Source organism: Salmo trutta, chromosome 1 (genome assembly GCF_901001165.1).
Source record: "Salmo trutta chromosome 1, fSalTru1.1, whole genome shotgun sequence".
Taxonomy (NCBI): domain Eukaryota; kingdom Metazoa; phylum Chordata; class Actinopteri; order Salmoniformes; family Salmonidae; genus Salmo; species Salmo trutta.
In genome coordinates, this window is record NC_042957.1 from 35,613,517 (window position 1) to 35,626,495 (window position 12,979).

The 12,979-nt window shown below is 44.3% G+C and overlaps 1 protein-coding gene across 1 annotated transcript in view; it reads left to right on the plus strand.

Annotated features, from left to right (window-relative positions):
- The window catches only part of mboat2b (membrane bound O-acyltransferase domain containing 2b), a 66,700-nt gene that overhangs the window by 44,656 nt on the left and 9,065 nt on the right, over positions 1-12,979 (plus strand). Inside the window, exons 3-8 of the mRNA XM_029754927.1 lie at positions 4,454-4,531; positions 9,713-9,808; positions 10,003-10,058; positions 11,281-11,335; positions 11,740-11,926; positions 12,287-12,479. Coding sequence (XP_029610787.1) covers positions 4,454-4,531; positions 9,713-9,808; positions 10,003-10,058; positions 11,281-11,335; positions 11,740-11,926; positions 12,287-12,479 — 665 coding nt within the window. The remainder of the gene's footprint in view (positions 1-4,453; positions 4,532-9,712; positions 9,809-10,002; positions 10,059-11,280; positions 11,336-11,739; positions 11,927-12,286; positions 12,480-12,979) is intronic.

Below are 12,979 nucleotides of genomic sequence, written 5' to 3' on the forward strand. Positions count from 1 at the left end.
TGCTCTGAGGACACGGCTGGGGTTGCCGTCTGGACCGGCAGCCCTGCGAGGGTTAACAGGTTTTAAATGTTTTACTCACGTTGGCCATGGAGAAGGAGAGCCCACAAGCTTTGGTAGCGGGCCTGTGGGCTCTCCTTCTCCATGGCCAACGTGAGTAAAACATTTAAAACATGGAAATACACAGCTGTGACTATAATCGAAGAGAATTTTCTTGGAAGATAATGTGGTCGGCATTTGATTGTAAGGAATTCTAGGTCATGTGAACAAAAGGACTTGAGATCCTGTATGTTGTTGTGATTACACCATGAGTCATTAATCATAAGGCGACACCCCGCCCTTCTTCTTACCAGAGAGATGTTTGTTTCTGTCGGCGCGATGCATGAAGAACCGGGTGGCTGTACTGAGTCTGACAACACATCCCGAGTGTGCCATGTTTCCGTGAAACAGAGAATGTTACAGTCTCTGATGTCTTTCTGGAAGGCAACTTGTGCCCTAATTTCATCCACCTTGTTATCTAGAGATTGGACATTGGCGTGTAATATGCTCGGAAGCGGTGGATGGTGTGCTCGCCTTCTGAGTCTGACCAGTAGGCTGCTCCGTCTGCCTCTCCTGCGGCGACCGTGTTGTTTCGGGTCGGCCTCTGGAATAAGATCCAATGTCCAAGGTGGTCTTCAAAACAAAGGATCCGCTTCGGGAAAGATGTATTCCTGTCCATATTGTTGGCAAGTTGACATCACTTTTATATCCAATAGTTCTTCCCGGCTGTATGTAATAACACTTGAGATTTTCTGGGCTGCATAGTTTTCTAAGGACCTGAAGTGAGGCAACCATCTCTGTCGGCGCCATTCCTCCAAATGCTGATGCTCCGTATCTGGAGCATCAGCATTTGTGGGTTCGATTACAGGCTTAAAATTGCCTGAAACAAAGACTTTCTTCTGAAACTCGTCAGTCTACTCTTGTTCTGAGAAATGAAGGCTATTCCATGCGAGAAATATCCAAGAAACTTAAGATCTCGTACAACGCTGTGTAGTACTCCCTTCACAGAACAGCGCAAACTGTCTCTAAACAGAATAGAAAGAGGAGTGGGAGGCCCCGGTGCACAACTGAGCAAGAGGAACAGTACATTAGTGTCTAGTTTGAGAAACAGACGCCTCACAAGTCTTCAACTGACAGCTTCATTAAATAGTACCCGTAAAACACCAGTCTCAATGTCAACAGTGAAGAGGCGACTCCGGGATGCTGGCCTTCCAGGCAGAGTTGCAAAGAAAAATCCATATCTCAGACTGGCCACTAAAAATAAAATATTAAGATGGGCACACTGGACAGAAGAACTCTGCCTATACTCAACAAGTCTAAAGAAGGCCAGTTTTATTGCGTCTAATCAGCAAAACAGTTTTCAGCTGTGTTAACATAATTGCAAAAGGTTTTTCTGATGATCAATTTGTTTTTTTTTATTCTAAACTTGGATTAGCTCATTGGAACACAGGAGTGATGGTTGCTGATAATGGGCTTCTGTACACTTATGTAGATATTCCATAAAAAATATAGCATTTCCAGCTACAATAGTCATTTACTACATTAACAATGTCTACACTGTATTTCTGATCAATTTGATGTTATTTTTTAATGGACAAAAAATGTGCTTTTCTTTCAAAAACAAGGACATTTCTAAGTGGCCCCAAACTTTTGTGTGTGTGTATACATACAGTTGAAGTCGGAAGTTTATATACACTTAGGTTGGAGTCACTAAAACTCGTTTTTCAACCACTCCACAAATTTCTTGTTAACAAACTATAGTTTTGGCAAGTTGGTTAGGGCATCTACTTTGTGCATGACAAGTAATTTTTCCAACAATTGTTTACAGACAGATGATTTCACTTATAATTCACTGTATCACAATTCCAGTGGGTCAGAAGTTTACATACACTAAGTTGACTGTGCCTTTAAACAGCTCGGAAAATTCCAGAAAATGATGTCATGGCTTTAGAAGATTCTGATAGGCTAATTGACATAATTTGAGTCAATTGGAGGTGTACCTGTGGATGTATTTCAAGGCCTACCTTCAAACTCAGTGCCTCTTTGCTTGACATTATGGGAAAATCTAAAATCAGCCAAGACCTCAGAAAAAAAATTGTAGACCTCCACAAGTCTGGTTCATCCTTGGGAGCAATTTCCAAGCGCCTGAAGGTACCACGATCATCTGTACAAACAATAGTGCGCAAGTATAAACACCATGGGACCACGAAGCCCATGGTGCTCAGGAAGGAGACACATTCTGTCTCCTAGAGATGAACGTACTTTGGTGCAAAAAGTGCAAATCAATCCCAGAACAACAGCAAAGTACCTTGTGAAGATGCTGGAGTAAACGGGTACAACTGTTTAGCCATAATGACCTTCGTTATTTTTGGAGGAAAAAGAGGGAGGCTTGCAAGCCGAAGAACACCATCCCAACCGTGAAGAACAGGGGTGGCAGCATCATGTTGTGGGGGTGCTTTGCTGCAGGGGGGACTGGTGCACTTCACAAAATAGATGGCATCATGGGGTAGGAAAATTATGTGGATATATTGAAGAAACTTCTGAAGACAGTCAGGAAGTTAAAGTTTGGTCACAAATGGGTCTTCCAAATGGACAATGACCCCAAGCATACTTCCAAAGTTGTGGCAAAATGGCTGAAGGACAACAGAGTATTGGAGTGGCCATCCCAAAGCCCTGACCTCATTCCCATAGAACATTTGTGGGCAGAACTGAAAAAGCGTGTGCGAGCAAAGAAGCCTACAAACCTGACTCAGTTACACCAGCTCTGTCTTATTACAGGGTCAAAAGTACCAGTCAGTATCTGATATGGCAACAGCTGCATTAAGTACTGCAGTGTATCTCCTCCTCATGGACTGCACCAGATTTGCCAGTTCTTGCTGTGAGATGTTACCCCACTCTTCCACCAAGGCACCTGCAAGTTCCCGGACATTTCTGGGGGGAATGGCCCTAGCCCTCACCCTCCGATGCAACAGGTCCCAGACGTGCTCAATGAGATTGAGATCCGGGCTCTTCGCTGGCCATGGCAGAACACTGACATTCCTGTCTTGCAGGAAATCACGCACAGAATGAGCAGTGGTGTTGTCATGGTGTTGTCATGCTGGAGGGTCATGTCAGGATGAGCCTGCATGAAGGGTACCACATGAGGGAGGAGGATGTCTTCCCTGTAACGCACAGCGTTGAGATTGTGCTCTCCTCCCAGAAATTTTCCATACACACAACCTTATTTCTCTCAAATGTTGTGCACAAATATGTTTACATCCCTGTTAGTGAGAATTTCTAATTTGCCGACGTAATCCATCCACCTTACAGGTTTGGCATATCAAGAAGCTGATTAAACAGCAGGATCATTACACTTGGGCACCTTGAGCTGGGGACAATACAAGGCCACTCTAAAATGTGCGGTTTTGTAACACAACACAATGCCACAGATGTCTCAAGTTTTGAGGGAGAGTTTTAATTGGCATGCTTGCTGAATGAATGTCCGACAGAGTTGTTTCTAGAGAATTTAATGTTCATTTCGCTACCATAAACTGCCTCCAATGTCGTTTTAGAGAATTTGGCAGTACGTCCAACTGGCCTCACAACCGCAAACCACGCCAACCCAGGACCTCCACGTACCTATAATGCCATTCCATTTTTCTGGGCACTAGATGAAGTCTGTATATTTTGGGGCGCTTTCATTTGAAAAAAAAAAACACTTTACATATTATTGCTAAACACTCTTTCTCATCTTTCTATCAAAATAAAATAGTACTGCCATGTATGAGAAATGCTTTTATTATATAATTTCCAAGAGAATCTAAGCTAGAACACATTATTTTCAAGACATCAACAATTGCTTTAGTAAAAGTCTGAAGATATGATACATTCACGACCTTATGCATGTTACGGATTTTATAACGCTGAAAAAGGACACTGACCATGAAAAGAGAGAAACCAATTATACACCATATGAAAACATTTGATTTGAAAGTTAGCTTTACAGAGAAAAGTTTCATATGATCCGATGTAAGGTGGATGTTTTACAAAAAGGGTGAAGAAATAGACCTCTTTCTGTCTCTGCTGCAGGTTAATGATTAAGGGTCAGTTGTGGGTCAATCTGACTGATTTATATGGCACAGGGGACAGGGAGAATTGAGTGAGGGACAGGGAAGATTGAGTGAGAGAGAGGGTTATGATGGAGAGAGAGATGGAGGGACAGCGAGAGAGGGAGGATGGAGGGACAGCGAGAGAGGGAGGATGGAGGGGAAGTGTGAAAGGGAGGATGGAGGGGAAAGAGAAAGAGAGGAAGGGAGGGTGGTGGGGAAGAGGGACAGAAGTGGAGGGAAATGGAGACATCGTGGGAGAGGAGAAATAGTGGGTATTATGTGTGTGATTGATTAAACTGTTAATCACTTGTCTCTCCTCTGTGTTTCAGGTATGCTCTCCACTTTCTGGTTCAGAGTGGGCTCACCTATGGCATCATGATCCTAACAGGAGTGGAACACATGCACAAGTAAGTCCTCTGCGCGTGTGTGTGTGCGTGTGTGTGTGTGTGTGTGTGTGTGTGTGTGTGTGTGTGTGTGTGTGTGGTTCAGGGTGAGAGTCGTTTCTGAAGGCCTGTCTGAATGTTGATGTGTAGACTGGCCGCAGATGACATGCTGTACTGCCTCTAGAGTGGCCACTGTTGCTGCTGCTGGACCAATAATGTTCAAAACCACCAGGAGAGCCCAGACATATAAAGTACCAGTGAAAAGTTTGGACACACCTTCTCATTCCAGGGTTTTTCTTTATTTTTTACTATTTTCTACATTGTAGAATAGTAGTGAAGACATCAACGCTATGAAATAACACACATGGAATCATGTAGTAACCAAAAAAGTGTTAAACAAATCAAAATATATTTTATATTCAGATTCTTCAAAGTAGCCACCCTTTGCCTTGATGACAGCTTTGCACACTCTTGGCATTCTCTCAACCAGCTTCATGAGGTAGTCACCTGGAATGCATTTCAATTAACAGGTGTGCCTTCTTAAAAGTTCATTTGTGGAATTTCATTCTTAATGCATATGAGCCATTCAGTTGTGTTGTGACAAGGTAGTGGGGTATACAGAAGATAGCCCTATTTGGTAAAAGACTAAGTCCATATTATGGCAAGAACAGCTCAAATAAGCAAAGAGAAATGACAGTCCATCATTACTTTAAGACATGACGGTCAGTCAATACGGAACATTTCAAGAATGCTATGATGAACCTGGCTCTCATGAGGACCACTACAGGAAAGGAAGACCCAGAGTTTTCTCTGCTGCAGAGGATCAGTTTATTAGAGTTACCAGCCTCAGAAATTTCAGCCCAAATAAATGCTTCACAGGGTTCAAGTAACAGACACATCTCAACATCAATTCAATCTCCGGGAGTTCACCTTCATGTGCTAACCACACCCCGCCCTCTTCAATTTTTCCTATTTATATCTAACTTGTACTTGCAGAGGTCATTGGAACAAATTGCTCCTTCTCTTGGAAGTAATAATTGGAGCAGTAAAGGTGTGATAAATCATAATTTCTTTGTGTGTGTGTGTGTGTGTGTGCGTGCTTGGTCCCACAGTTTGTCATTATCTGTGGCTCAGTTGGGAGAGCATGGTGTTTGCAATGCCAGCATGGTGTGTGCAACGCCAGGGTTGTGGGTTCGATTCCCACGGGGGGCCAGTACTAAAAAATAAAAAATAAAATGCATGAAATGTAATGTATGCATTCACTACTGTAAGTCGCTCTGGATAAGAGCGTCTGCTAAATGACTAAAATGTAAATGTAACAGAGGGGAGGCCATCATGGCCATCATTCCGTCCTGTTGCTCACCAGCTGTTGGCGGACATTTTTTAATTTTTTTTCTCTGGCTTCGTGATTACTGTAATAACATCTTCCAATTATAACTTCCCCTTTGGCCTCCTGTGTCTTATCGCTGGCTGTGTCCACCACCTACCCCGAGGCACCAGTTGTTTTCAGACGAGCGCATCCATGCATAAGAGCCTACTCCAGCTCACCCCTTGTCTCTCTCCTTTGCTAGCCCAGCTGGGGCACCTCTCTGGGGGGTTGCTAACTAGGACTTGAAGCCCAGGCCCCATCTACTGGCCCGGAGGAAACTAATTGTGGAGAATACTAATTTCACTGCCTAATCAATTACATTGATGTTCAATTGATACTACGGAGAAAAAAGAGGAATGAACAGGTCGGCATAGATTGCTGTTGTTTTTTTTCTTTCTCTCTTGTCAGTTGTGTGGGCAAGAGATTGGTCGTGTCCCAAATGGCACCCTATGGGCCCTGGTCAAAAGCAGTGCATTATATAAATATAAGGAATAGGGTGCCATTTGGGACGCCACCATTGCCTGGCTCGCCACTTATCTTGGGCCTCTGCCAAAAACGAGGGGCCACAATCTTTTTTTCCCTTCCCTTAGTTCCCCTCTGAGAAATTAGATTGATCTGTAAACTGCAGCACATATGCCTCCAACATTGACTCGAAAATGTTCTGCTTGACTCCTTTGATAATCTTGGAGGAGAGCTCAGTCAGCGGAGGAGGAAGAGATGGTGGTAGCTGTCTGGCTGACATAGCCCAGACGTGTCTTCAGGGGCATTCACAAACACAGTCACAGGTTCTCACAGTGCTGCTGAAAGAGCTAGTAGTCTCCTCCTTTCCTCTCTCCTTGTCCTTCCCCCTCCGCCCTAGTCTCTCCTTCCTGACCCTCCTAGTCTGCAGGGAGCTTGACTGCATGAGTCATCGCCATGGAGTGTGTGTGAAGACTGAGAGTGTGGTGTACTCCTTGAGACTTAACATGCCTTCCATGCCACACACACACACACACACACACACACACACACACACACACACACACACACACACACACACACACACACACACACACACACACACTCTTCCTCTCTTCCTGTGGGGATGTGTGTGTGGGTTGTGCACGTGTATGGACTGTGCAGGCTGTGGGATATAATCGTCTCCTCTCTGATGATTTAGAGGCTGTGTGTCCCAAATGACACCCTATTTCCACCCCCTGTGGGCCCTGGTCAAAAGTAGTGAACTAAATAGGGAATAGGGTGTTTTTTGGGAGGCTGTCTGGGAGTAACAGAGCCACTATCCACTATGCCTCCTTACTGAGTTCAGAGCACTGCCAGAGAGGGAGGGGAGGAAGAGGAAGAGGGAGAGAGAGAGGGTGGAAGAGACTAGGGAAGATGGTGTGACAGACAAGGAGCGAGAGCGAGGGAGGAAGTAAGAAGGAGAGGGTAGGCTTGTTGTAGATGAGGCTAAGAGAGGGACATGGAGAGATGTGCCAATTAAGGACACGCCAAGCTTTAAGCTAGTGCATAAAGATCAACGCAGAGCACCCGCTACATCCCCGCTCTACTCAATAATGAGACAGCAGGAGCAGGTGGGTGACTGGCTGACTGCTCACTGGCTAGCTCACTGACTGGCTGGCTGGCTAGCTGAATGACTGGCTGGCTGAGTAACTGACTGACTGGCTGACTAAATGACAGACACAAGCTGCTCTATGTCCTGCTGGAATGATTATGGGATGATTATGATACCCATGCTCAACAGCTCTGTCTCCATGGAGACCTCTTGTCTTTTGCCACCTTAAAGCCTGCACAGACTGTACAATTTTTGCATTTTTTTTCCCTCCACGATTTTTGCCGTAAGAAAGAGAGTGTAGGCTAAGTGTAGATGAGGCTGAGAGAGGGAGATGGAGAGAGATGTGCCTATTAAGGACATACCAAGTATTAAGCTAGTGCATAAAGATCAACACGGAGCACCCACTAGATCCCTATGGTCAATAATGAGACCGCAGGAGTAGGTGTGTGACTGACTGGCTGACTGACTTACTGACAGAGACGAGCTGCTCTACGTGCTGCTGGGATGACTACGGAATGATTATGATGCCCATGCTCAACAGCTCTGTCGCCATGGAGACCTCGTCTTTTGTCACCTTTAGACCCGCACAGACTGTAGGATATTAGTCGTCTTATGCCACGATTCTGCCATCCCAGACCAAATGTCCATGTAGTGGGTAAATTATTAAACAGCTTGGAAAATTCCAGAAAATGATGTCATGGCTTTAGAAGCTTCTGATAGGCTAATTGACATCATTTGAGTCAATTGGAGGTGTACCTGTGGATGTATTTCAAGGCCTACCTTCAAACTCAGTGCCTCTTTGCTTGACATCATGGGAAAATCAAAAGAAATCAGCCAAGACCTCAGAAAAATAACTGTAGACCTCCACAAGTCTGTTTCATCCTTGGGAGCAATTTCCAAGCACCTTAAGGTACCACGTTCATATGTACAAACAATAGTACGCAAGTATAAACACCATGGGACCACAAAGCCGTCATACCGCTCAGGAAGGTGACGTGTTCTGTCTCCTAGAGATGAACGTACTCAAAGTGCAAATCAATCCCAGAACAACAGCAAAGGACCTTGTGAAGATGCCGGAGGAATCAGGTACAAAAGTATCTTTATCCACAGTAAAACGAGTCCTATATTGACATAATCTGAAAGGCCGCTCAGCAAGGAAGAAACCACTGCTCCAAAACTGCCATAAAAAGACAGACTACGGTTTACAACTGCACATGGGGACAAAGATCGTACTTTTTGGAGAAATGTCCTCTGGTCTGATGAAACAAAAATAGAACTGTTTGGCCATAATGACCATTATGTTTGGAGGAAAAAGGGGGAGGCTTGCAAGCCGAAGAACACCATCCCAAACGTGAAGCACGGGGGTGACAGCATCATGTGGGGGTGCTTTGCTGCAGGAGGGACTGGTGCACTTCACAAAATAGATGGCATCATGAGGAAGGGAAATTATGTGGATATATTGAAGCAACATCTCAAGACATCAGCCAGGAAGTTAAAGCTTAGTCGCAAATGGGTCTTCCAAATGGACCAAGACCCCAAGCATACTTCCAAAGTTGTGGCAAAATTGCTTAAGGACAACAAAGTCAAGGTATTTGAGTGGCCATCACAAAGCCCTGACCTCAATCCTATAGAACATTTGTGGGCAGAACTGAAAAAGTGTGTGCGAGCAAAGAGGCCTACAAACCTGACTCAGTTACACCAGCTCTGTCAGGAGGAATGGGCCAAAATTCACCCAACTTATTGTGGGAAGCTTGTGTAAGGCTACCCAAAACGTTTGACCCAATTTAAACAGTTTAAATGCAATGCTACCAAATACTAATTGAGTGTATGTAAACTTCTGACCCACTGGGAATGTGATGAAAGAAATAAAAGCTGAAATAAATCATTCTCTCTACTATTATTCTGACATTTCACATTCTTAAAATAAAGTGGTGATCCTAACTGACCTAGGACAGGAGAGTTTTACTAGGATTAAATGTCAGAAATTGCGAAAAACTGAGTTTAAATGTATTTGGCTAAAGTGAATGTAAACTTCCGACTTCAACTGTATTTCCCTAAATGATCAAAACTTGTTTTCTGATGCATTCTCTCATCTCTCTGCAGCAGGCATGTAGTGAAGAATATGTTTGGAATACCAAATCGCAATATCGAATCGCAATACATATAGCATCTTGAAAATCGCAATACATATCTTATCGGCAACTAAGTATTGTGATAATATCGTACGATGAGGTCCCTGGCAATTCCCAGCCCTAGTAGTGAGCTTGTCTGTCTTTATTCTCAGATACTGTTTGGTGGTGGCCCTGGGGTATCTAAGCTTCTGCCAGATCACGCGTGTGTACGTCTTCGACTATGGCATGTACTCTGCTGACTTCACAGGGTAAGACTCGAGTGCGGTAATACAATGCCCCCATGTCCTCATGTAACATTGTGTGAAACCATGCCTGAATTCATGGGACGGCTTTATATCCCAATATAGCTTTTGCTTATGATCACTCATTTCCTCTCCCCCTAGTCTCTTTTACACTTTCACTCTATCTTACTCTCTCTCTCTGTCTCCCTCTCTCTCCATAGGCCTATGATGGTGATAACACAGAAGATCACCAGCTTGACGTTTGAAATCCACGATGGTAAGTAAAGGAGCTTTTTTCCCCCTTCAAACCAGACATAGAGAATATATTTCTGCATTAATCGTATAAGCCTGTCTCCTCCTCCTGATGTCAGATGGACCAAAAGACAGAAGTTATGCACTAGTAACATCATGGGATATTCCTCACATCACCTCCAATGTTATGGCATGTTTAATACCCCCAAATCGCTGGAACATCTCACATACTTACTCCATTTCGCCATAGAAATGTGGAGGAGTCAGATCATAAGGTTGTGTTCTCAGTACGTTTATGAGTACACATTCTATTGTACTCTGATAACTGCCTCTCGGACCAAAAGTAAAAGAGAGGAAGAAAGCAGAATAGAAAGTATGTGTTCGAGAGAATAAGGAGCAATAGCTTCATCAAAATAAATAGCTTTCCACGCATACAAACACACAGGGATGAGGGATGGCCTGTGTCACATGTGGCTCCAGTCCCTAGCAGGCATTAGGCTGTAATATAATGAGCTGATTAGCTGTACTTATCTTGTTATCAGAGTAATGGCCCCCATAAACAACTCAAAATTATTCAGCCCGCTTCCCTCCGGTCGCCTCATCCCCAGGGTGTGGTGTGCAACATGAGGGGTTGGCGAGACAACGGGGCTCCAAACTTTCTGGAAGTTTAGCATCTGTTAATTAGCCCTTAGATCAGCAGGGATCTACAAAGAGTGAGAGAGAGACCGACCACTGGGCCCTAATGGATATCATTACCCACACTGGACAGTCACAGGAGAGGACAGGACAGCACTGACTTCTCAGAACACTGAGTTTGTGGGCATGGAATGGTGGCCTCACCCTTGTCAACCATATATACTGTTATGAAATGTTTTTTGTTCCAGTACATTGGAAAGTCAAAGTGAGTATCTTTGAATGAACTTGAACACAAACCACATTTTACATTTACATTACATTTTAGTCATTTAGCAGACGCTCTTATCCATAGCGACTTACAGTAGTGAATGCATACATTTCATACATTTCATACATTTCATTTCATGCATTTTTTTTTTATTAGTATTTTTTTATATTTTTTATTTTTTTACTGGCCCCCCGTGGGAAACGAACCCACAACCCTGGCGTTGCACACACCATGCTGGCGTTGCAAACACCATGCTCTACCAACTGAGCCACAGGGAAGGCCTACCCTGATCAAAAAGCAAGCATTACATATGTGTTCTTCTCTGCGTCCCTCGCCCCAACAGGAATGTGCCGGAAAGAGGAGCAGCTGACTCCAAATCAGAAAATCCTGGCTATAAAGTATGTTTTACACGTATGTTTTTGTTATTTTGAGCAGAAAATGGCAGCTTCCTGTATGAGCATGTAAGGACGCTCTGTAGTGGCTGAATTCCAAAATCGACCCTTAGTCTCTAGCCATAGGCATTTTATGTTGCTCTTTTAAAAGGTTATTTAAAAATGTCTTTAGTTACATTATTTATCTTGAGAGAGGTGGAGAGAGTCTTTGTGGATTCTAACTATGCCTGTATCAGTCAGCATCACAGTCTGTACTGTCACTGTAATGACTGGGCAACTGTGTTGTGATGGTTTCTGTGAGTCCCTTTCTTTGTGTCAAAGTTGTCACTATCTCTATGTTGACTGTCTCCCCCTTCACTGTAATGACTGTGTTATGACTGTCTCTGTGTCTCTTCCATCCTCCCCTGTAGGAGAATGCCCAGTCTGCTGGAGTACTTCAGCTACAACTGCAACTTCATGGGCATCCTGGCCGGCCCCACCTGCTCCTACAACGATTACATCGCCTTCATTGAGGGCACGCCCTGCCGTCGCCATAGAGACCAGCAGACAAATGGGAAGGCCAATGGCAGGCACAAACAAACTGACCCCTCCCCAAACGTAAGCATGGGTCTCAATTATGTTTTGGGAAGTTACCAAATGGGCAGCATGCTCTGCTTTTAAAACACGCCAACTATTATCAATGCTTGTCTGAAAACATTCTTTCTAAGAGGACACCCTTGCTGTGTAGTAAATGCACAGTATTCCCTATTCACTGAAGGAATAGAAACATGGCCGTCTTGTCTTTCTTACGAAGAGCTCAATTATACATAGCCGATGTGAGTTTAAGGAGGTTGCGTCCCAAATGGCACCCTATTCCCATGGGCCCTGGTCAAAAGCAGTGCACTATATAGGGAATAGAGTTCCACTTGAGACACACTGTTTTTAATGGCTGACGTTTTCCCCCCTCCCATTCCTCAGATTGAAGTCGTCCGTAAACTGGCCACCTGTTTCTTCTCCCTCATGGTTTTCCTGTCCGTGTGTAAAGTGTTCCCTGTGGAACGGAACATCGACGACGACTTCATCGCCACCACGCCCTTCTACGCCCAGGTGGTCTACCTCTACCTGTCCATGCTGACCACCCGGCCCAAGTACTATTTCGTCTGGACACTGGGTGGGTCTTCTCTCTCTTCCATAGGATGCCGTCTGATACTCCACCCTTCTTTCGAAGTGTGCACTTGCCCTTCAGCCAATGTTTAAACCAGTCCAACACTTTCAAATCCATGATGGGGAGTGTGGGAGAAGGAAGGAGAGTCGCGATGTAGCCGTAGACAGTTTTCCATTGTTAAGCTCCATCTTTAGGCTTGTTTTCATTGATTGACCCTGAAAACAATTCTTAGCTGTAATGTCCTCCATTATTCCATGTTGACAAGTAACCCCTCCCAGACTGAGAACAGATGAGCTTTAAAGGTGATGAGATCAGTCCAACTTCGATCAGCAGTTTTAGTTTCCCTGAATCCATTGACTGTTAATGGGACGGTTGTATTTGAAACATCTCTAATGGAGGTAGCATCCTTGACTTAGTCAGAAATTCAGCTTCTCCTCACCGATATCCAAAATATGGCCTTGTTATTCTTAGGGTCTGCACTGTCCACACGAGAGGAGTGCTGAATT